The sequence below is a fragment of the Mastigoproctus giganteus genome, chromosome 1, assembly GCF_048544385.1.
Source record: "Mastigoproctus giganteus isolate SK-2022 chromosome 1, ASM4854438v1, whole genome shotgun sequence".
Lineage (NCBI taxonomy): Eukaryota > Metazoa > Arthropoda > Arachnida > Uropygi > Thelyphonidae > Mastigoproctus > Mastigoproctus giganteus.
The window spans coordinates 252,842,625-252,868,668 of record NC_143575.1 but is presented as its reverse complement, the minus strand read 5'-3'; the positions used below and the strand labels follow the sequence as shown (position 1 = coordinate 252,868,668).

Sequence of the window (26,044 nt, the reverse complement as noted above, 5' to 3'; positions counted from 1 at the left end):
AAACCATTCAAGCTGTACACACCTCAATCAGATCACCTTGCATGTGCATACTCTCTAGAGTCTAGATGCTGCAACAAAACTTAAGCCTTTCTTGTTAAGAGCACCCCTTTTGTTCCTTTCACTAAAATTATTATTATTAATAGCCATATGGTGCAAGGAAGCCCGAGGCTTATGCTGCACTGGCCAAAAAAAATTTCCCTATTACCCTGAGAGAGAGAGAGAGAGAGAGAGAGAGAGAGAGAGAGAGAGAGAGAGAGAGAGAGAGAGAGAGAGAGAGAGAGAGAGAGGATCACCAAGAAAGAGAAGAATGATGATATCCAGCTTAAGGCCCTAGGTGTGCCAAGCCCATACTCACCAAATGTGAGCCCCTGTTGGAATTGTTGCCCTTCTCTGTACTCATTCTAGCAACTCTACATCCTTCCTAAAATGAGGCCTCCAGACCTCTACACAGCTACTCAAGGTGTAGTTTGACCATTGCCTTAGACAAGGGGATTATCATTGACAAGACCCCATGACCTGCTCTGGAAGCCTGTCTGCACTGCTCAGAAAACTTCATTGCTGACTACACAATTATCCCCGAGTCCTTTTTATTCCCTACCACTTTGAGTATTACCACACAGTTGGTACATTTCTCTGGGATTACTGCTACCCATGTGCAGTACTTTGCATTTTTCAATATTAAACTTCAGTTGCCACTTCTCAGCCCATCTGCCCTAGATCCTATTGCAGTAGACTTGGACATTAAACCTGATATGGCTGACCGGGCTAGCCGAGTGGGTAAAGTACCTGCCCGGCAACCCAAAGGTCGCGGGTTCGATTCCCGCCTCGGGCTTGGATCAAAGTACTGCAAAAACCCTGGGAGGTGCAATATGGCCACAGAAGCCGATGCGCCAACAACTACCAAATCAATCAAAATCATTAAACCTGATATACCATCATCAGTATCATGGGTAAATATACAAAACAATAATGGGTCCAATACCAAAACCTGGGGCACTCCACTAATAACATTACTCCACAAAGAGCAGTGTCCATTGATTACCACTCTGTCTTCTCCCACTCAACCACCCTTTTATCCATTGTAGCAACTTGCCCTTAATGTCATACTGCTCCAATTTGGACACTAGTCTTCCACGTGCAATAACAGTATCAGAAGCTTACCTAAAATACAAGTATATGATATCAAAATTATGTTTTGCATCCAGTTCCTTTGTGACTACATCATAATATCCAATCAGATTGGTCAGACAAAGCTTCCCCTTAACAAACCCATGCTGTGTCTGAATTATGATCCTTTTGTCCTTTAAACAACTCGCTAAACAAACATTGCATTTCCTTTTGATTCTGCAATGCTTGTTTGACGAGTGGCTCCATTATTTTACCTCGAAACAGAAGTTAAACTAACAGGTCTATAATTACTCGTATCACCCTTCGATCCACCTTTGTGATTTGGAGATACATTTGCACATCTCCAGTCCGTTGGGACCATCCCCTGAATCCGAGGATGCTCTCATAATTATGACTAGGGGTTTGCTTACTGCCTTTCCTGCCTCCTTTAATATAATTGAATAGATTCCATCCACCCCAGATGCCTTATGTAACTTCAACAATTTTTCTTCCACTTTGATCTCTGATATTACAAATCATTTAACTTCCTATTAGAGTTTGATATACTTCTGGCATTGAATTCCCCACTGAGTTCCTCTTGGGTAAATGTAGATGCAAAATACTCATTCAATTTGTCAACTACCTGGGTAGGATCATGAACAGTCAAACCGTTGATATCAAGTGGACCAATCTGATCCATCCCCTTCCTTCTATGGTTTATGTAAGTAATGAAGTCTTTGCTGTTTTTCTTTGCATCCTTTGCCAAAGATTTCTCGTAAACTGCCTTTGCTTGCTTAATGCCCTTCGTGATTTCATTAAAGACTTATATCTGCCATAGGCTTCTGTCTCACCTGAAAATTTATATGCATCCCATGCATTTTTCTTTTCTGCCACGAGTTTTCATTATTTCATCTGACATCCATTTGGGCCTAAACCTTGAACAGTTTTTCTTAGTTGGTATGAAAAGCCTAGTAGCTTCTGCAATTAATTCCTTGAATGCATCCAATTTAGAATTTGCTGTTGGTAACATCATCAGTTGGTCCCACTGTAAAGAATTTAAAAACTCTGAGACCACTGTAATCACCTCTATGAAAGCAAAAGCCCTTTCCTTAATTATTGTAACTGCCATCAGGGGTAACCCTGATGACAGTTACAATAATTAAGTAAATCCCACATCAGTACACCGTGATCGCTGCCACCTACCCATAAGTTTCAGTTACAAATTTCGAATTAAGTTGAAATTTTAAATATTATTAAGTTAAAGTTAAACCTTATTATTTTATTTTTTTGTGTAGACCCCAAACACGAGAGGTATTAGAACCTTATAGTACTTAGTACCGTGCTTGGGTTGGAAAGTTGGGAAGACGAAAGAAGATATTTGTTGACATTGGACTTGAACTTCTGTAGACTGTAATTTTCAGGAAATATGTATGAAGGAAGGTTGTTCCAGAAAACATCAGTTGAATGAATAAACGAAGATGAAAAGTTGGTTCTGTGAGTTTGAAGTTGGACAGTAAATGGATGTTGGCTGGTGGCAGCACATGTTCAGACTGTTTTGAAAGAGAGTTGGAATTATAGAAGCCAATTCAGAAGAACAGTGCCCATGGAAATATCTGTAGAAGAGGCATGCAGCAGAAACAGTACATCTATGAGACAGCAAGTTGAGGAACTCTGTTTAGAGATGATAATTAATTAACCTAACTGCCCTCTTCTGAATGGAATCAAGAAGCCAGAGAGGGTTTTGGGGGCATTACCCCATATGTGGGAACAATATTCCATGGTAGGGCGGATTTGTACAGAGTGAGCAGCTGTTTGGAAGAAAAGTAACTCCCAGAGCGAAAGAGAAAACCGAGATATATCATTTTGCCTAGAAATCGGAGCGTCAGCAAAGATAAGCATGGGATCAGAAGAATCCTTTTTGTGAGATATAAGACAAGGCTGGGTTTTAGACGGATTTAAATCAAGTAAGGTGTCTTTGACCCACTGGAGAATTACCTGGAGATTGGTATTTAAGGAATTGGTAGCAGATTTTCAAGAAGTTGAGGCTGATTCAGCAGGGCAAGGTTTCTCAAAATGGAAAGTGGAATGCCATGTGCTATCATCAGCAAAACTATGGATAGGATTTCCAGTCAATGGCAGAAGGTCATTAATATACAAGAGAAAAAGAGTGGGGGAAAGAACTGAATTGGGGGGACATCGGCATTAGTGGAGAAGTTAGAAGACAGAGCCATCTACCATCACTTTCGGTGAGCAATCAGAGAGAAAACAGGATAACCAATTACAAAAAACAGTTGGCAAACCATAAGATGGAAGCTTGTTTAGAAGACCTTTATGCCACACACACGATTGAGAGCCTTTGAGAAGTCTAGAGCAACTACTTGTGTTTCACCGAACTTTTTCATTGAATTAGTCCATAAATGGGTAACATAAGCCAGAATATCACCAGTGGATCAACACTGACGGAATCCATGCTGGCGATCGTTGATCAGAAGGAAGGTTTCTAGGTAGTTTAAGAGTTGGCAGTTAATTGATTTCTCCATTACTTTAGAAAGGGTAGAAGTAATTGCAATGGGACGATAATTGGATTGAAGGAATTTGTCAACCTTTTTAGGAACTGGCTGGATATGACCAAATTTCCAAGCAGAAGTAAAAACCCCTTTGGAATAAGAAAGTGAAAAAAGTGACAAAGAACAGGAGTAAGTTCAGGAGCACCGGTTTTCAGAACAAGTGGAGAAATACCATCGGGACCTGGAGCTTTCTTAACATCAAGATTCGTAAAAATCCTGACATCCTTTTGACGGAAGACACAGGAGGCATTGAATGGAGCGTGTTGGGAATGGTGGGAGGTGTTTTACCAAGATCATTAATACATGAGTTGGAAGAAAAATGGGATGCTAGCAGGTCAGCTTTATCCTTGACTGAAGTGACAACAGAATCATCTGGTTTGGACTCAGGTGGGAGCAGATGTGGGCAAAAGTTGCGGCCAATAGCTTCAGCAAGAGACCAGAATGCTTGGCTACCATTAGGGCAAGAAGCAAGTTTTCTACTCTTAGCTTGTTCAAACTCTAGTTTGGACTGATTCAACCCCAGGGGCTCACATCTGGTGAGTATGGGCTTGGCTCACCATTCTTCTCTTTCTTGGTGATTCCTTTCTGCCTCTCTCTCTCTCTCTCAGGGTAACACGGGAATTTTTTTTTGGCTAGTGCAGCATAAGCCTCAGGCTTCCTTTCACCATATGGCTAATAATAATAACTGCTTTACAATTGTTGCGAGCTTTGGTGTAGGCAGAAAATGAAACTGAAGAATTAGAAACTAGCCAATTATGATTTGCAACATTCTTCTCTTGAACAGCCTTAGCACATTTATTGGAAAACCAAGGTTTAGATAAAGGACGAGATTTTAAAGTGGAGTGTGGGATAAAGGATTCCATTCCTACAAGAATAATTTCACTGACACGATCTGAGCAAAGTTGACATCAGAAGTTTTGAAACAGTAATTTGACCAAGAAAAAGAAAAGAAATCTTGCAGGTCATTCCATTTTGCATTCTTGTAATGCCAAACCACACTAGGTTGGGAATAGCCATGAGATAGAGGCTCCATTGGAGAAGAGACAATCACCAAGTTGTAATCTGAGGTGCCTAAAGGACCTCTCATTTCGATTGTGTACTTAGAAGGGTTGTTTGTGAGAAAAAGATCAAGCGTGTTGGCTGTATGGTTAGGATTGTCCGGTATTCTTGTAGGTAAATGAACAATCTGTGCAAGGTCATTAGTAATTGCAAAAGCCTCAGCATCTCAACCAGCTGGGTCGGTGTGACTAGAAAACGGAAGCCAGCTGGAGTTGTGAACATTAAAATCACCAAGGAAAATTACCTCACTGTTAGGAAAGTTGGACTGGAGAAAGTCAAGTTGCAAAGAGAGGAAGTCAAAGAGCTCCAAGTGATTAGTGGAGTTGAGAGAACGGTACAACAGATGAATTTGACACGATGAGGTAGAGATTTTAAACCAGAGAAGATCGAAAAGAGGAGATTCCAAATTACCAAGTCTTTGACAGGGAATATCAGAATTGACATATGCACAAGTACCACCTTGAGGCGAAAGGAATCATACAGCGAATAGTTTCGATAACTGAGATTCTGTCATTAAAAAGTAAATGAGGTTTGGCAGACTGCAAGTGGAAATGGACATTGTTGAGATTAGAATTGAGACCACGTATATTTGTGAAATGAATTAGGAAGTGTTTGGGAGGTTTAGGTCTTTTCGCAGATAAGCTTGCTCTATTAGTTTGATAATCCGTGGTGTATGCAATAATAAAAAAAAATGGGTGGGACATGCTGTATGAAGTAATGAAATTTTTGGATATGGCGTACACGTGGTAAGAATATACCCAGATCCTTGACATAACGTGGCCTCAACAATCCCCCCTGCATACACACTACTCGGACTTCCTCCAGTCACTATCTGGCAGGGTAAAGGTAGCAAGATTATACACTAGCTGATCCGGAAGCCTCCTAGAGAGTTACCAATAGGTTCAGTCCGATGTACTAATTAGCTGCCGCCCTGCGAACTCTGTTTTAGAACTGTACTCTCAAAATGTAAGGAATATTGGATCTCACCACGATGTTCATCATAACCTCAAAAGTCATCAATCATACTGCATGATGGAAGAGATGGGGAAGGGTTGATCGGAACTTAGCTCTGGAGACTAAACATAGGTTCCACCACTTCAAGCCTCCAATAAGCAAAGTGGTGGTATTGCACCAGTTGATGAGAGCCATCTACCACCTAGTAATGCCTGGTAACACAGAGGGGCGGCATTCCTCCATGTGATGTGGGCACCACACCTCGACCCCTGCTTACATTGGTTTACACCTGCGTCGTCACCCACCATGTACTTGTGCATGGAGGTTATACCCAGGATTACTAACAGTCCCACCATCGTGAAGGTACAAGCAGAGGATTTGGCTGTCACAGACCATCCGGACTTCGCCGAAATTGGGCCCACTTGACTTGAGTGTCACCCGAATATCAGTTCCATCAGCGTTTTAGATTCCCAGATAGCAAGTACAGCTTGTCTGGCTTATCTGAGAGAATGTCTGTGACAATCTCAAGGACCAAACTTGTTGGTTAGTTGTTGATTAGCATCTGTCAGAATAGGGTTATTGATAGCAAGCTGGCTATTCTGGCATTTACTTTCCTGCAGTTGGTATTATGCTAGCACATGGGTTGACTTCTTGGCTGCTTGATAAAACATGTTATTGTAAATTGATGTAAATACACTAGTGAATACTTTATCGTGACAGTTTTAATAATGCAGCTTGTTCCATTTTTGCAGCGGTGCCGTGCCACATTGGCATATGAAACACTTACACACTTGTAAACATGTACACGTGCAGATTAGTGATCAAACAGTACTTGAGCAGTACTGCACAAACCAGTCACCGAGTAAAATATTTTTACAGTGACTCTTGATTCTGGTTGTTTTGATAGTGAAAAATTATCAAAGTTGGAAAAAAGACCCATAGTTTATAACAAAAACATATCTGAATATAGGAACAAATGCAAAAGAAGCTGTGGATGAGGTGTAGTGAGGCAGTTGTACGAAACTGGTGTTAGTTGGAACCAGATTGAAGAGGTACAAAAGATAATAAAATTTGTATATCATTTAAAAAACTTTATTCAAGAATGGTTTCTATTTATGTATTATATATATGCAGTGCTTTTTTTTGGGACGGGACGGTGTACCGGCACCTATATTAACAGTGACGTGTGACATTTGGATGCAGTGCACTTTGAAATTTGTAATATTCCGTAAATTTTTTTCACGTGTTTACTTACTATTCAAATAAGCTTAAAATTATTTAATAAATTTGCATTTTTTACTGTCTATTGTTAAGATATTTTCTATATAAAACTGTATAACCATTTTTATAATTCTAAATTACTCAATCGGACCTCTGTTTAACGAAGTCCTTTTATAGCAAATTATTTTGAATTCCCTTTGCAAGTTATATTTAAAATATTTTCCGTTGAGCGAAGAAAATTTTCATATAACGAACGGTTTAGGAGAGAATTAACTCTGTACGCACTATTTGCATTTCTGGACTTCAGGCAATTTGGCAATTAGTCCTGCTGCACGAATTAAAAGAGCTAAAGGGATTACCATTCTACAACTTAATGGTACTTGGTAAAACCTATCCAACCACCTGTCCCACATATGGAGAAGTTGCACTGTTCAAAAGTGAGCAGATCAAGGTGTATTCCCAGTGGGCTCTGGCCCACCTTCTACTGCAGTGGTGTCCAACCTTTTCCCATACAGGGGCCTTATTCAAAAAAAAGTCAGATTTCTTTAGTGTGTTACATTTTAATAACGCAAAAGTAAAATTGAAAATATCCAAAAATTTTATTGAGTACAATACACAATTATATTTACTGAACAAAACATTTAATGAGAAGTTTTTTTGATAATTAACAAAATTTAAAATGCTATTTTAGTTCATTTTCCTTGCTGGCCGTAGGTTGGACACCGCTTGGAATCAACTGTAAGTGCCCCGTTTGAGAATTAGAAAAGTGATTTTCTTTTACCCCGACAAATAGTCATTTGTACGGAAACCACATTTTCCGTAAATTTTCCCTATCTCTGTTTACATGGTCACAGTAGCTGAATATCCGAATGACACCGACATTTTGTACAGTTTCAAAATAAAATAAAATTCAAATTTAAGAACTAGTGACAACACCGATGGCAACAGAAGGAAAACGAGGACAACGAAGATATTAAACCTTCTAAACATGAATTGTTGGCATTTAGTGAAAGTGAAGTTAGAAAATTGTCAATTAGGTTACGGTTAAATGAAGGAGATACAATTCGTGGATTTCCGGGATACCTAATTGAAAAAAAGGTTTCGGAAGAATTTGATGAATGCTCTGAGTACGATACCAATTTCATCGAGTGAATGTGAACGAGGATTTTCACAAATGAATCTGATCACCAGCCCAACCAGTGCTTCGTTTATGACAATAACAGTTTCTTCACTACTGTTTCTTAAAATTGTAGGCCCGCCGCTGACCCGCTTCAATCCAGCAAAATATGTCAATTCGTGGCCGCAGCCGACACACAGAGGAAGAAAAGAAGTCGGCATAGGACAGAAGCCGGCAACCTGTGGCTCACGAGCCCCATGCAGCTCTTTAACTTTACAGCTCACATAAAGCACAATTTAAAATGGAGTTAGAGGACTTCAAAATCAAGGACATGTGGAGTGCAACACTAAAATGCCTTAAAACTGAAATTGAGGATTTAGAAAGGCAAAAGGCTGCCCTTGTAATTCTGCACAAATAGATGGCGATACATGAGTTGAAAATGCAAGACAAAATTGCATTCGATGCATGGAGTAGCAAGTTACCAGACAAGTATATAAATTTGAAAATATTTGTGTTTGAACTTCTCTGTTTTTTGTTCGACGTATTTCTGCTGGCAAATGTTTTCGAACATGAACTATATTAAAAATAAATCAAGAATCCGTCGTCTGAACAATGCAAGCATGTTTAATTACGACATACTCGCATGATGTTGAGAGCCTCGCTCAAGAAGTTCATCAGCAAAAGTCACAATTTGTACCTAATTGGATGTTTGTTACATTTTTTCAGTATTAATAAATAATATTTCAAAATGTATTTTTTTTTTTTTTAATAAACACCTTCTCACTCTATTCCATTTCTTAAAAAACTCTCCTTTCCATCCCTCCTCCCAGCTTGAGCTGAGGTGTGGCTCTTTGGATTCTCTCTGTTTTTTTTTTTTTTTAATTAGATCAAAAGAGATTGCCAACCCTGGCATGGGGCGTTGGATGAGAACTTCATAAAAATTTGGGATATTCTACAAAAACTTTATTATGAAATTATTTTTACTTATGTTAATATTTTTTACTTATTTTACTCACATTTTACTTTTTTTTATATACTTGAATAATAAATCTACGCTTAATAAACTGTGCTAATATACTTAATTTGTTTTTCTTCTAAAAACATTACTACTAAAGTAACAATATCCAAAAAAATAAATTTTTTTAAAGTACTTTTCATACCCTTTTAATTTTCAATTTTTCCTGATAGCAAAGAATGAGTACTGGCACTTCTTTTTCTTTTTTTTTTTACAAAAAAAAAGCACTGTATATATGTACGGATAATTCCAGGAACTGCTTTATTGACCAACTTATATTGCAAATCCAATGTTACACTAGTTTTATATTTAAAATCTTATCATACTGCCGAGCTAAGCAATCCAGTGCAGTAATGTACTGCTTAAGTGGTTGTTTGACCACTCATTCACACGTGTTAATTTGTTCTGTTAAGGCAGTTAAAACACCACAATGATTACGCAGCCAACAAGTCACCTTTGCATGCTAGCTCTAATGCTCTCTGTCTTTATGACACTGAAGCGTAACTGGAATCGGACTGTTGATTGCTTGTTTTAGTTTCTTGCAGCAGGCAAGAAACTAAAACTGTTCTGTTATTGACAAGCTGGCATCCAGTTTCTTGCATTCGTTGAGTGGGTGGGTTTTTCAATTTGCATTTTGTTCGCTGACGGGTCTAAAGAGTTTTGATTTCAAAAATTAATTTTAAAAAATGTTTTTCATAAAAAAAAGTGAATAATTTTGAATTATTTTTTTTGCTGATTTTTCAAATGTAAGTACATAGAATTGAAGTTACCTCTGCACACTTGGATTCCAAACAGTCCCTTTTGCGATTGCTAATTGGTTAATATATGGTGAACTCTCATAAATCCAGCAATATTGTGACTTGGCTCTCGTAGGATTTTTAAATGCTAATATTGCAGAGAACTGTGAATAGTAAAGTTGGACAATTTCCAAAAGATTATGCAATATTCCAGTGGGACAGTGAAACAAAGTTGCTGCTATAAGACTTATGTGATATAGCATATCATTCACTTCAGTAAAGTTTGCCAAGCAATGAGTAAAATTGAAATATCAATATCAGGTAGAGAAAACTGATGGTGGGTTTGTTGGTTGGTTGGTTTAGATTTTGGTAGTGCATCAGCAAGACAGGCTATAATATGCCAAAACCGGGTCATATAAATTAAGTACAGATTTAGATCACTAGGTAAAATTGTATAAAAATGGCCATAGGTGAAAAAGAATAACAACAGGTAAATATTATGAAAGGTACATGGTAAATGAGTGAAAACAAGTTCGATTTTAAATAACAAAAAATGGCTATTACATGGGCATTGTCAGATTAAGTCTGACTGAGCGTATAAGGCTTTCAGATGACTGAAACTTGTAAAACAAACTGCATTCATTTATATTAGGCATCAGGACAAAATATGATAGAATGGTACCACAATGTGGAGGCATGCAAGGACGACTTCCTCCTTATGGTTTTTGTCCTGATTAGACTGCCAAAGTTTGATTACAGGCTTAATCTGATGGTGCTTGTTTGCAACTTGTCTGTGCCATGATTGTTGCCATTGTGATTCTAAACCAATATATGTCATGTGTATAGAGGACTAGCAGGCTGTGGTTGTCCTTAGGTTGTAGTTATCTAAAGGCAGCAACCATCAGATCATGACCCTTCATCGTAGTATGACTTGATGCAGAAGTGGATGTTAAATAAGCATTCAGGCAGAAAGTGAATGTAGCATCTGCTGAACCCACCAGGCAGGAATGGACGTCAATTATATCTCATTGCCAGTAAGCCCTATAATGCAGTTAAGGAATCTGTACAAACCATACACCTTTGATAATTGAGTTTTAATGTGGCCTAAAGCAAACTTAATAACGTACAACTCTGCTGTGTGGATGCTGCTGTTGTGAGGAATCATCTCAGATATAGTTCTGAGAAGACTGCAGCAAACCCATGTAAGAATCCCCTGTCCGTGGAATATTCTGACTTCGAGCCATCGGCTAGAAGTCATTAATGGCTTGACGTGCTGCATAGAGTTGCAAGTAGGCAGAATGTGGTGTGTTGGCCTTTCCCACATTATAAATGGAGAATTGCATGATGGGAAATTAACATGCTAGAGTGGAAGGGGTTGTCATTGTGACTTCACAACATTATCTGCCAAGATTTTAAGATCTTGGACACTGATGTCATTGTGCCAGTTGACAGTCTGTTATAAAGACTTTACCAGCACGGCTCAAAAACAGATTTCTGTGTGAGTAGTCTGTATCAGGGATGTTAGTTTAAATGTAGCAACAGTTACTTTCACCATTAAAGAGTTGGTTCATTTGATTCGGCATGTAAACTCTGAACAGGGGAATTTTGGAAAGCCCCAAGCTGGGTTTAACCACCAAATTTTAGTTAATGCATGTACTGGAACCAATAGTTCATTTCCATCACACATGCACAATACAGATGCAGTAAGGTGTAGCAGTCTAGTTCCCAGTTGCTGAATGAGATAGCAAATAGGAGTTTCAGACCCCTTATGTATTTTTTCAGCAGCTGATATTGGAGGAATGTCAATTTCTTATTGAATACAAATAACTTTCACAACAAAAAGCACTGCACTTAGGACTGATCCTGGGGATTTCCTTTTCTTGGCAAAAGAGCCAAGAGAGAGAGAGAGGGGGGGGGGGGATCACCACATGAACTTAGGATGACCGGTTAGATATGAAGTTTTTAATAAAAACTGCAAGACTTAAGATTAAGGTTAGAAATGTCTTAAAATTTCAAAATGTCGTCAACTTCTGGATTCAAATTCCAAAGAATTTCTTCAGTTTCAGCTTGCAATTGGCCTGTTGATGGACTGGGTCTAGCCACCTAATAAAATTTTAGGACAAAAAAGCTTCAAAATGGTGCCATCTAGGTGCTGGTGGTGGTACTCATCTCAGGATAACTAACAGTAGACGTCTCTAATGGGAAAGTATTACATATTCTAAGAATAAGGGGAAGGTAACTCATGAAGGATATACAAACTTGGTTTATTTTAAAATTCAGCGATGTAGTAATGATGCAATTGCACAAAATGTCATTTGGGATAAGCTTTTTTTAAGTTTTTATTTCTTATTTACAGCTAAAAGACAAAAATTAAACCTCACTGATCACATACAGCTCTGCAATAAGCCAAACTTGTAGTTAATATAAATTATTCATTTGTGCAAAATACAAATGCAAAATTGGTATATCAGTACCAGGTCCATGCCGAATTAAAATTGAGGTTATAAAAATGGCAACCCGTGGGGTGACAACCATGGTGGTGCCCCAGATAGTACTGGCATGCAGAGCTTGGTATCTGTACAGTGGCGTGATAAAGATTTTCATCTTGCAAAAGCAAGAAAGATACTTGTTGATGGTAGACAACAAGTATCCCAGGATAAATGGATTGGAATAATCAAAAACATTTGGCAATTATTTAATCCTTTTTTTTTTTTTTTTTGGAGCCCCTTTCAGCTTTTAACCTAAGGCAAGAGCTTCGTTCACCTCACCCTCGGCACTGCTTTGATCAGTACCAAGGGTATTTGTATAAATAAAATTGTTCTCTATTTCACATCACTGCAATCTAATACATAAAAGTAATAAATTACACATTTTTGTGTAGCCTTGGGCCATTAATTAAAATTTGGTAACAAGTAGCTTGCAGTCGAGAAAATTATGCCTAACAAAATTACTGAAGATCTGCAGGCAGAGCATGGACAATCAACCAGTAGCCCAAAGAGAAAGTCTTGCATTTAGGAGTTTATGCAATTTTCTGATCAATAGCACTTGATTAAGAAAACTACAATTTAAACCACTGTTATTCCATAATAATTATTTTTATGAAGAGCATTATGCTCCAAAACTCTTCCCATTTCCTTGGTCACATGCACAACTCCTCCCATTTGGGGGTCATTCTCTTATGATGTCATCTCTCTTCTCTTACTTGCCTGTACATCCTGACTGCCAAGAGTTATTGTGCATGACCGAGGGAACAGTAGAGATTCCAGAACATGATGCTCTTGATAAAGTTTAATTATCGTGGAGTAACCATAGTTTATATTGTAGTTCTCTTAATGGCAGTAATCCACAAAGGTTACAACTTGTTTCAAGTCATGATTAGAGAACAGCACTTTTTTTTTTAATGGAATGTTACTCATCTGAAGGTAGTGTCACCTTTTTACAGCAAATTATGACAAAAAACTTGCAACTTTTTAACAAGTGTAGTATCTCCATAATTAAGGTGGGATGCAGTCTTAACTGTCATGAAGTCAGTTCTAATAGCAAGATTTATATAGAACTACATCATCATCGGCCATTTTCAATCCACTGCAGGATAATGGCCATCTTTTTAATGCCCGTGAACTCTTGAATTTCATCTGCCCATCTCCATTGTTGTCTTCCAGGTTTACTTTTAGCTCCTCTTAAATACCATTCTGTTATTTTCTTAGTCCACCTGTCATGTCTTCGAGCTATAGTCCTGCCCAAGTCCATTTCAGTTCTTTAGTTTTGATAAGAATGCCTTTACTTGTGTTTGCTGCCTAATCCATGTGTTTCTCTTCTTATCCAACAGTCATTCCTAATATGGTTTGTTCCATTCTTCGCTGCATAGTTTTCAGCTTCACTTCCATTCTTTTGGTGAGTGCCCAAGTTTCACTTCCATAAGTCATGGGAAGTATACATTGGTTCATTGAATTACATATTAAAGTACTAATTCCTTTCATGATTCAGTTTGTTGGTTTGCCAAATGTAGTCTCCTAGTGGTGAATTTCTGATGGCAGCAGGCTTTATGGAGAGTATGTATTCTTGGTATTTTGAAATTTGGAGGAGGATACCCATCCTTCTCCTTTTTGAATGAATTACTATCACTAACTGTTGGTACACCAGACATGTGACCATGTGTAGTTACTGAGATTCCCGAAGAAAGTCATCTTCAGAACTTAGACTACATGGTATAAGTGCAAATGTCAGCTAGCATTCAGCATATGCACTAAAGAAATTGGATGAGGACCAGTAGTATAACTACAGATCTGGTCTCCTCCTTGTGCTTATTCAGATTTATTAGCGTAAATGCATAAATTTAGTATCGTCAGAGATTGTGATGATATTGTATATTTTTGATATTTTATTTATATTTACAGATTATCAAGGAGTAGGGGTTGGGACTCCATCTACTCCCACCTATCCTGGGGTGGCAGCTGCTGCCCACCCTGCTACTATGACTGCACCATATCCTGCCTACCCTACCACGGCATTTACTTCTCCAGGATATCTTCCTTCAACAGCTCCCACATACCTGCCAGGTATGTATATAGGTATATAACCCTCTACAGTTGATATGTGAAAATATAATCAAAACGTTACATTTCTTTCCTTTGATATGTGAATGCTAGTCTTTGACGTGTCCACTACATATTGTTATCCGTAATATTAAACTAGCCAAAATTGAGGCCTAATGGAGAAGTGTTTTCCATTATATATTACATCCAAAACATACTTTCTAGATTTCACTTTTTTTTTTTTTTTTTCCATTGGAGCAGGGAGAGCGGTGGGGATGGAAGCATCCTATAAATCATGAGTAGGCACTATCTGAGGCTGCTATTCTCTTGTAGTTCCTGCTTGTGATTTCTGTTATTTACAAGCAATTTTTAGCTAAATTTTTTTTGATCTGTAATACTGGGTGGTTATAAAATAAGCTTCCCTATTCAGGAGACTCTAGTGTGAAAACGGGTTAGAGATAGTGCTGTGAAAATTGGTGGGTATGTCATTTAGGATATGGGGAAGTGATTTGTAGAAGGGAAAAAAAATTAGTTCAAATTTCCGCCATATCCCCATAGCCAGAAATCACAGGGATTGAGAGCTGTTGATCGGGCTGGCCAGAACTGTGGAAAGTCTCTAGAAATGATGTGATCATTTCCAAATGTTGCAGCAGACCCTTCACTTGTCGACCAACATGGGGAGGAGCACCATCTTGCATGAACACTACGGTCTCCAAGCATTGCATTTCTTGCAGAGGAGGAATAAGGTGATCTCTTAGAAGAGTGCAGTGCTGTGTACTAGTTACCGTACACCTTACGGGGCCATGAGGTGTTATAAACTCTGCTGTGAATGCACAGCAGATGGATGAGAAGTTCCCCATATTCGGCAGTTTTGTGCATTTACAGCTCCATGAAGAAAGAGTGAAATGTGCCTCGTCAGACTGCAAGATAATTCAAGCCCATGTATCTTCAAGTTGCATACAAGCCAGAAATCATAGAGCAGTGTCTATTCGTTGTTGCTGATCACAAGACTTTAGTTCTTGCACTACGTGAATCTTGTACGGGAACCAGTGTAAAATTATTCAAAGCACTTTACGTACAGTAGACCAGGGAAGGTTCAAGTCTCTTGACAACACCTCTGCCACTACTGGTTGGTAGTGTTTTGCATTCTGACTTGGAGGCCATTGCAACCACCACTTCATCCATTACCTTCATTCTGGTACGTGGTCATCCTTTGCCTGGAATTACACCTAACTCTCTGGTCGCTTCAAATTTCTTTATTAGTTTTCGAAGCCCTACTTATGTCAAAGGTTCTTTACACAAACCTTTAAATTTCCGAAATTTGCATAGTGCTTCATTAGCGTTACTATTATTCTGATAGAACAATTTTACTAAAAACACGTTCCTTTTTTTTATGAACCATAATGGTTATTGAAGGTGGTGTTGGCCTTTCTGCTTTTATCTAACAGGATGTCATTTGTGTAAGCAGCGTGTCTTAAAGTAAATGATAACTTTTACATATGTGCAGCACCGTTTTTCCCCCTGGTGAACTAATTGAAACATCTGAACTAATTTTTTTTTTCCTTCTATAAATCGCTTCCCCATAACCTAAATGACATACTCACCGATTTTCACAGTGCTAACTCTAACCGTTTTGGCACTAGGGTCTCCTGAATAGGGAAACTTAATTTATAACCACCCAGTATGGTATATTAACTTTAATTTGATACTTAGTGTAGCAGCTTAGTGCATGTGGTAGGTAGCAACAAAAAAAAAAAAAAAAATTTTTTTTATGGAAACTCCAAACATGAGATATTACAACCTATAGTACTCAGTACAGTCAGTTCTGCTATAATGCAGTACATTTTTTCCCAAAAATCTCCGCATTATGGTTTGCATATTAAAAACAACAGGGCTTATGGGAAAATTAGGGATGGGGCAGAGCACTGAAAAAAATGTTCAGTCAGGTAAGTAAAACACTAAAAAAGTTAGAAACCCAATAAAATTGCTAACAGGTTTAAACATTTTAAATTGCTAATAAATAAATATTACAATAAATATAGCACTTTACCTTGGCAAGATATGAAGTTTGTTTGATTGATATCTGTTCACTGTCTTTTTTTTTTTTTTTTTATTGTAAAATTTAAAACAGTAAAAAAGATAAGCAATCAAAACGACGAACACGGGATGCAGAAATTGCACAAGTGAGACAAATTTATTAAGCTAAAAAAATAGGAGTGAAGAGAAGATTCTGAAAATTTATTTATGTTTTTAATGACTGAAGATTTCATGGAAGGGGAAACACGTTTCACATTAATAATAAAAACCCACAGAATTCTAGCTATCAGTATTATGGCAAATGTAGTAAGATCGAGTTTACTACCTGCTTATAATTAGATTGCACTAACTGAAAAGCCCAATAAACTGGAAACTGCAAATATTTTTTATTATTTTATGGTAGTGACCTCCAGAAATGTGCTCCTCTGCTCGCACCTCACGAAATTTCTGTTCGAACAGAAAAATGTGAGCTCCTGAAAACATGTCAGCCTACAATATCACGTTATCTTGTGAATACAGCGAATGACAACAGTGTGTCTCCGACCAGTGCAACTACAGTAAATGGAAAATATAGCTCTCACACATTTGTCGTTTGACATTTTTTAAGCTTTGTAAATGTGTATATATTGCTGCGCAGGTCGGCACGTTCAGCTTGGTGCTGGGTTTTGCATTCACCTAGTGTTACTTGTAGATAAAATCGCGCATGAGCAAACACAAAAATTGAATTATACTTGCATTGTTCCCTAATATATCAGTTGTGTTGGAGCAAATTTGTGTTCTGAAAATGCACAGTTATAGCAGAACTAACTGTACTGTGCATGGGTTGAAGGCTGACATGATGATAAAAGATACTTGTTGACACTAGACTTGAATTTCTGTAGGTTGTAATTTTCAGGAAATATGTATGAAGGATGTTCCAGAGAACAGAAGTTGAAGAAATAAATGAGGAAGAAGAAAAGTTGGTTCTGTGAGTTTGAAATTGGAACAGTAAAAAGGATGTTGACTGATTGTGGTATATGTTTGTACTGGTTTGAAAGTGAGTGGGAATTATAAAGCCAATTCAGAATAATGCCCATGGAAGTATCTATCAAAAAGGCATGCAGTAGAAACAGATCATCTATGAGAGAGAGACTTTGTTAGAGATGGGTCATTAATTAACCTAACTGCCCTCCTCTGAATGGAATCTTGTAGCCTGAGAGAGGTTTTAGGGGCAGTGCCCCAGATGTGGGAATAGGGCTCAATACTGGTATTTCTGTATTTTTAATTTATGAAACCAGAATACTGGTATTCCAAAAACAAAAATTCTTAAAAATACAATTCTAAAAAAAAAAATATATATATATATCGATACTGCAAATTTTAGTTATATTTAAGCATCCATACTACCTGTCTGAATAAAGTGAGCTCTTAAGAAACATAAGCAATAAATAGTGTTATCATTTAAACTGGGTCTAATTTTGGTACATATTTGATTATCGGCAGCAAATGCCCTTTCGGATTCTATGCTGGATGATGCTGTTGTAGATGTACAACAGTTGTAGTACATCTACAACAGCATAGTTGTAGATACAGATGCAGATTTATCCCCCTTATTCCCTCATCTTTAAAAAATGTTATTTCCTTTTTAACCATATTTTCTAGGCTTTAAACTTTTTTAATAGGAACAGTTAAAAGTATTTCATTAATTGCCGACTCAAGTTTATCTTTTAAAATCTCATTAGAGTCAGGAAATTTCTTATTTTGGAAAGAATTTGCAGAACACTGTTCTGTTTCATGTTGTTCTTCTATGGTTGGATTTTGTTCATTTTCTGAAGGAGAAAGATGTTTTCTTAAGTGAAGTATAATTTTCATTATAGTATGTTTACTGAGTCTGGAAGATAATTTGCTATCATATTTGTGTGCCTCTGTGAAATATGAAGTTTCAGTACTATATGCAATTCTCTAGCTATTTCAGAATTTTGATTGCCAAGAGTGTTCATCATAAATTTTATGGCAGCATCTACAGTTAAAAGATTTGCTTCTTTCAGCATAGCCACTCTACCACTAACTTTATAGGCATTAGTGTAGATATAGCTACAGCTAATAAATTAAATTCATCCTTACAGAAATGAATACTTGAATCTAAATCAATTAAAGCTTTCTGCACACAATATCTCATCTCAAAAAATGCTTTCAAGCATGAACAATAAACTGTTCCAATGAGTCTTGGAATCTAATTGCATGATGATTTCTTTGCCAAATTGTGCTGCAATATACTTTTATAAATATTTATCATTTTTGGTTAGTAGTTATAAAATCACATAAAGATGACTGCAGATGCTGCCATAAAATTTATGAACACTCTTGGCAATCAAAATTCTGAAATAGCTAGAGAATTGCATATGGTACTGAAACTGTATTTCGTAGAGGCATAAAATATGATAGCAAGTGTCGAAAAACCAGTATTTTTTTTTTTTTTTTTTTTTTTTTGTATTTGCCGGTATTCAGGATCTTGGTATTGTAAGTCCTACGTGGGAACAACATTCCATGGTAAGGGTGGATTTGCAATTTTTACAGAGTGAGCAGCAGTTTTTGAAGAAAAGTAATGCCAATAGTGAAAGAGAAAACTTAGTTTTTTAGATGCAGAGGAAGCAATATTTGTGATGTATTTATGCTAGGAGAGACTAGAAGTTAAGGTAATCCCTAGTAGAGATATGTGATTGTCTTGAAAGCTGAGTGCTACTAAAGATAAAAATAAGGGCAGAAGAATCATTTTTGCGAGATATAAGATAGGACTGAGTGTTAGAAGGATTGAAATCTACCAAGTTGCCTCCCCTCCTCCACTGGAGATCAGCATTTATGGAATTGGTGGTGGATATTCGAGAAGTTGAAACGGCTGTTTGAGCAGGTTTCTCAAACTGAAGGTAGAATGCAATGTGCTGTCATTGTCAAAACTATAAATAGGATTGCCATTCAATGGGATAAGATCATTAATATACAAGAGGAAAAGAGTGGAAGAAAGAACTGAACCTTGGGGAACACCTGCATTAGTGAAGTTAAAAGACAGAGAGCTGTATACCATTACCCTCAGTGAAGCAGTCAGAGAGAGAACTGGATACCCAATTACAAAAAACAGTTGCAAACCATAAGATGGAAGCTTATTTAGGAGACCTCTTTGCCAAACACAATCAAAAGCCTTTGAAATGTCAAGAGCAACTGCTTGAGTTTCACCAAACTTTTCCATTGAATTATCCATAGATGGGTTAACATCAGCCAGTATATCACCAGTGGATTGACACTGATGGGGAATGAATCCATGCTGGTGATCATTGATAGGACTGAGGTTTCTAGGTAGTTTAGAAATTGGCATTAATAGATTTATCCATTACTTTGGGAAAGAGTAGAAATGAGTGCAATGAGATGATAATTGGATGGGAGGGATTTATCACCCTTTTTAGTAACTGGCTGGATATGAGCAAATTTCCAAGCAGCAGGGAAAACACCTGTAGAATAAGAAAGTGTAAAAAGGTGACACAGAACTGGAATAAGCTCAGGAGCACAGTTTTTTTAGAAAACAAGTGGAGAAATACCATCAGGACCTGGTGCTTTCTTGATATGAAGATTGTTCAAAATTCTTCTTACTTCCTTTTGATGGAATACCACAGTAAGCATTGAATGGAATGTACTGGGAATGGTAAGAGGTTGTTTGCCAATATCATCAATACATGTTAGAAGAAGAGTAAGATGTTATCAGGTGAGCTTTATCTTTAGCCGAGGTGCCAGTAGAACCATCTGGTTTTGACATAGTTGGGAATAGAGATGTAAAAAAGTTGCAACTAATAGCTTTGGCAAGAGACCAGAATGCCTGACTACCATTTGGACAAGAAGCGAATTTTTTACTTTTAGCCAGTTCTAAATCTAGTTTGGACTGATTAATAACTGCCTTAAAATTGTTGCAAGCTTTGGTGTAAGCAGAAAATGAACCTGGAGATTTGGATGCAAGCCAATTACGATATGCAACATTATCTTGAACAGCTTTAGCATACTTTTTGGAAAACCAAAGTTTAGATAAAGGATGAGATTTTAAGATGCAGTGTAGAATGAAAGATTTTATCCCTACAAGAATAATTTCACTGACATAATCTGAGAAAACATTGACATCAGAAGATTTGAAACAGTAATCCGACCAAGGAAAAGAAGGAATCTCGCAGATCATCCCATTTTGTATTCTTTTAATGCCAAACAACATGAGGTTGGGAATGGCTAAGGGAGAAAGGATCCATTGGAGAAGAGACCATGAACAAGTTATAATTGAGGTGCCTTGACCATGTAATTAGGAGGATTGTTTGTTAGAAAATGATCAGTAGTTTCAGCTGTGTGGCTAGGATTGTTCGGTATTCTGATAGGGAAATGAACAATCTGTGCAAGGTCATTAGTAATTGGTCTCCACATCTTGACCCGCTGTGTGCATGTGACTAAAAAATGGAAGCCAGCTGGAGTTGTGAACTTTAAAATCACCAAGAATTACCTCACTGTTGGGAAAGTTGGACTGGAGAAAGCCAAATTTCAAAGAGTTACAAGTGATTAGTGGAGTTGTGAGAACGATAGAGGCAACAGATGAATTGGCTGAATGAGGCAGAGAGATTTTAAGCCAGAGAAGATCAAAAATAGGTGATTCTAAATTACCACGTCTCTGATAGGGAATATCAGAGTGGACATAGCCGCAAGTATCACCTTTGAAATTAAAGGAATCAAACAGCAAATAATTAGAACTGAGATGAGCAGTGGTCGATTCACCTGATAATTGGGATTCTGTCAGAAAAAGTATGTAGAATTTGGCAGACTAAGTGGAAATGGACATTATTGAGATTGGAACTGAGACCATGTATATTTTTAAAATGAATGAGGAAATGTTTGAGAGGTTTAGATCTTTTCAGAGATAAGTTTGTTTCATTAGTTTCATAATTCATGGCGTATTCAGTAGTAAGAAAGGTGAGGGAGGTGATGAAGTGAAGTTTTTGGATATGGTGTACACATGCCAAGAATATACCCAGGTCCTTGATATAATGTGGCCTCAACAATGCTTTTCCGTAGCCTAGTGGTCAGGAGCGGGAGTGCAGTAGCACACGCTCTTTGAGTAGACCGGGGTTCAAGCCCCTGACGGCTGAATACGATCGATCTGCCAACCCGCACTGGACCAGCGTGGCAGATTATGGTCCATTTCCCTCAGCATGAATTGTTGAGGAGGCTTCCATCCTGCAGTGGGTTGATAATGGCTGCAATTTACTTTTTACTTTTTTACAACAATGCTCCTCACATGCACACTACTTGGGCTTCCTCCAATCACTATCTAGCAGAATAGAGGCAATATTATACACTAGCTGATCTGGAAGCCTCCTAGAGAGTTACCAATAGGTTCGATCTTGTGGAAAATTTAGTGGCTGGCCCGTGAACACCATTTTAGAGCTGTACCCTCAAAATGTAAGAAAGATTGGATCTTGCCATTATGTTCAACATAACCTCAAAAGACATCACTCATACTGTATGAGGAAGAGATGGGGCTGCTGGAGATTTGCTCTGGAGACTAAATATGGATTCCATCACATCAAGCCTCCAATATGCAAAGTGTTTCATTAGTTTGACAATTCATGGTATTGCACCAGTTGATGAGAGTTATATACCACCTAACATTGCCTTGTAACACAGTGGTGCAGTAATCCACCCCAAAGCCATAGTTTATGCAAAGAGGCTCAGTTTTTAAAATCATTGTAATATAATTATAACCAAAAGTTCCATTCGGATTAGTCCACGTCTAATATGAGTGGATTCCCATTTCTCATGGTAAAGTAACCAACTTTTTGTAACACTTGCACAGACATGTACCATATGCCGGCTAATTCTTCCCACATTTCCCACTTACTACGAACACAGATATCTCTGAAACTGACAAGTGTGTGATTGCTGGTATGGATGAGCAACAATCACTTGAGAAAAATGGAATACAATTGAGTTCATTTTTCTGAAGTTACGCAAGTAAAACAACAGATGATGGCCAGTGTAATGGTGAATTCAGCCTTTGGCTATAGCAAATTCAGCTATAGACAATTTGTCTATGTGCACTTGTCAGCATTGCAATAGTGAACTTTATCGTGAAAAAAAGCAAGAAGTAAATATGAGGAAATTTTTTTTATTATTATTCTAATAATGCTTTCAGGGAAAATAGGTTACACGATATGAAGTTTCTCTTTGTGGCTGGAGGTGTGAACTTTAAAATCACTAATTAAATTTTCATAGTACAACTAAAGGAAAGGTGTTCTGTACAGTTAAAACTCTGTTAGCTTATGTTTGACTATTTAAGTATAAGATCATTTGGTTTCTGGCTCAGTATGAAATTAGTTTTAGCAAACAAACTGAATGAGTATTTTGCATCTACATTCACACGTGAGGAATTATTAAGGTTTGAAAATGGCAGAAGGTTATCAAATTGTAGCAGGGTGCTTAATGATCTTGTAATAACTGAGAGCAAACTGGAAGAGAAATTGTTGAAGTTAAACGTAAGAAAAGCACCTGGGGTGGATGGGATCTATCCAGTTATATTAAAGGAGGCGGCAAGGCAACTAAGCAAACCCTTAGCCATAATTATGAGAGCATCCTTGGACTCAGGGGAGGTTCCCACAGACTGGAGATGTGCAAATGTATCCCCAATTCACAAAGGGGGATCGAAGGGTGACACGAGTAATTACAGACCAGTTAGTTTAACTTCTGTTCCAGGTAAAATAATGGAGTTGCTGGTTAAAGCTGCATTGCAGGATCATCTAGACAAGACTGCAGCAATAATTCAGACACAGCATGGGTTTGTTAAGGGAAAGTCTTGTCTGACAAATTTGATAGGATATTATGATGTGGTTACAAAGGAACTGGATGCAAAAAACAATTTTGATATCATATATTTGGATTTCAGGAAAGCTTTTGACACTGTTGCACATGGAAGACTATTGTACAAATTGGAGCAGAATGGTATTAAGGGTAAGTTGCTACAATGGATAAAAGGATGGTTAAGTGGGAGAAGACAGAGGGTGGTAATCAATGGGTGCTGCTCTTCTTGGACTAATGTTATTAGTGGAGTCCCACAGGGTTCGGTGTTAGGTCCACTGTTGTTTTGTATATTTATCAATGATATTGATGAAGGTATATCAGGCTTAATGTCGAAGTTTGCAGATGATACAAAGTTGGCAGGGTTGTTAATGACAGTAATGGCAGTCTGCTACTGCAACAGGATCTAGATAATTTGGGCAGATGGGCTAAGAAGTGACAACTGAAGTTTAACCTTGACAAATGCATACTGCATATGGGTAGAAATAACCCCAGAGAAACGTACCAACTGTGTGGTATTACACTTAAGGTGGTAGAAAATGAAAAAGACCTGGGAGTAATTGTGCAGTCAGATATGAAGTTCTCTGAGCAATGCAGACAGGCTGCCAGGGCAGGCCATGGGGTTTTGTCAATGATATATAGGAATTTTGCTAGCAGGGAAAAGGAGGTGATTATCCCTCTGTATAAGGCAATGGTCAGGCCACGCCTTGAGTACTGCGTACAGGTCTGGAGGCCTCATTTTAGGAAGGATGTAGATTTACTTGAGCGGTTACAGAGAAGGGCAACAAGATTGGTGAGGGGAATGAAGGGATCCTCTTACCAGAGAGGCTTAAGTTCTGCAAATTGCAGTGGCTGGAGACTAGGCACCTGCACAGTGATCTGATTGAGGTATATAAGGCCTTGAATGGATTGAGCACGCTGAATTCTGATGGGATCCTTCCACTTGTTCAGATTACGAACCTAAGGGGGCATAAATTCAAATTAAGAAAAGACAGATGTAGAATAGATGTGCGGAAATTTGCCCTTAGCCAGCGGGTGGTTAATTGCTGGAACAAACTTCCATCTGTCGTTGTGGAAGTTGGTAGCTTGAATAAATTTAAGGAGGAACTGGACAGGCATTTGGAGGGAATGGTGTGATTTTTTTTTTTTTTTTTATTGGCTGATGCTGCATAAGCTCATACATTTGCTTTCTTGCATCACATGCCACTACTACTACTACTACTACTTCTACTAAATTTTCCAAGGTTGTAATATTTACAGTTTTGTTACTTTATTTGTATGTGAGTGTGCATGCTCTTGCATATGTGACTGAAGTAGTTTTTTTTAATGAAATTTCTTTGGCCTCCTTGTGGCATATGATGCCTTGTATCATATATGGCATCATATTGTATGATATGGGAATTTTAACAGTAATCAATGTTCTAACACTTACTGTAGTGTATAAATGTGGTTATACTGCTAAAGCTATTAAAAATATACAGAGAACACTAACCATGAAATAACTACAGCAAATTTATGCTGCTTATTAGGGTTTTTGTAAGGCATGGTGCCATTTTGCTCCTGTAGACCTAACCATACCAGTTTCAAAATAAAATTAATAAATAAGACCAAAGCAACACCTGACCAAGAAGGGAATGAATGCTCAGCTCCTTACCCAGAGAGACATATATTGGCATCACCAAAGAAGAAAAAATAACATAAAATATCACAAAATAGAAACAGGGAGCATACAGATGCCTTCTTTAAAAGGGCATCATCACTTGTGAACTCCAAAAAGGAGTTGTATTTCAATCATTGATTGCTATCACAGACAAATGTCAGTGGGCATCCCAATATGCTCTGCCCAATCCCCTCTACGGAATAAATAACGAAACATAACAGGCAAAATGTAAATTTAGGCATAAATTTTTCCAATTGACCAATTGATTGGTCTCTATTATCAGTATCGTGAACAAATGTTTGCCATGTTTCCACTGTAGTTTTAACATTTAAAACTACAGTGGAATCTTGCTCCACCAAAAGGTAGATCTAATAAGTTGTGTGCGCTCTCTCTCTCTCTCTCTCTCTCTCTCTCTCTCTCTCTCTCTCTCTCTCTCTCTCTCTCTCTCTCTCTCTCTCTCTCTCGGTCAAAATGCTGGCTTCTTTAATAAGCATATTTTGCACATGAGCAGCAAAGTTTGAGGTGTTTAAGTCATCAAATAAAGCAAGGATATAATTATGTCATGTGGACATGGAACTGTCACAGCAGTTGTCAAAATTATTGCTCTGTGATCTGAGGTGGTCCAGTGAATGTACACATCTTAAGAAGGAAAAAGTGGCAATAGAGGGAGAAGAAATGGTAACATCTATATTTGATTGCCCTTTAAAATTAGAAAAGGTGAAAAACATGTCAAGTCTACTGACAACAGTCTGTTGAAATATAAATCTTTCAAGAGCATGACCACAAGAATCAGGTGGCATAGTTATTTCCGAATCAAAACATTTTGTGGTATTTACTATGGAATTCTTAAAAATTTTTATAAATCAAACTTAGATCTAATTGGAAGAATTTTGTTTTAAGGAAGTAAATAACTAACCAGTTGTCTTTCCAATATCACTATCACAAAAGGTTACTTCAGTCACAAGAACTTGTTGATTGGTCCTGGAATAATTTCTCTCTCAAAAAAAAGATAAAAAGGTTACACTTCAATTATGAGGTATTGTATAGAAATTCACTATTTTTTGCAGCTTTTTTTTCAGGACAATAATATAACCACCTGAAATTTCCAGGGTCTAGCAAGAATTATCCTGGGGTTTGCTTTCTGGATTTCAGATGAAATGTACACAAAAAAAGTCACAGCTTC

General features: G+C 37.7%; 1 protein-coding gene across 4 annotated transcripts in view; it reads left to right on the top strand.

Moving 5' to 3' along the window:
- Nucleotides 1-26,044, top strand: part of LOC150091771 (uncharacterized) — a 165,146-nt gene that overhangs the window by 84,380 nt on the left and 54,722 nt on the right. For 3 of the 4 annotated variants that reach the window (XM_090376855.1, XM_090376864.1, XM_090376874.1), the window contains one exon: nt 14,175-14,348. In XM_090376855.1, coding sequence (XP_090232981.1) covers nt 14,175-14,348 — 174 coding nt within the window. The remainder of the gene's footprint in view (nt 1-14,174; nt 14,349-26,044) is intronic. The other variant, XM_090376882.1, reaches the window with a different exon arrangement.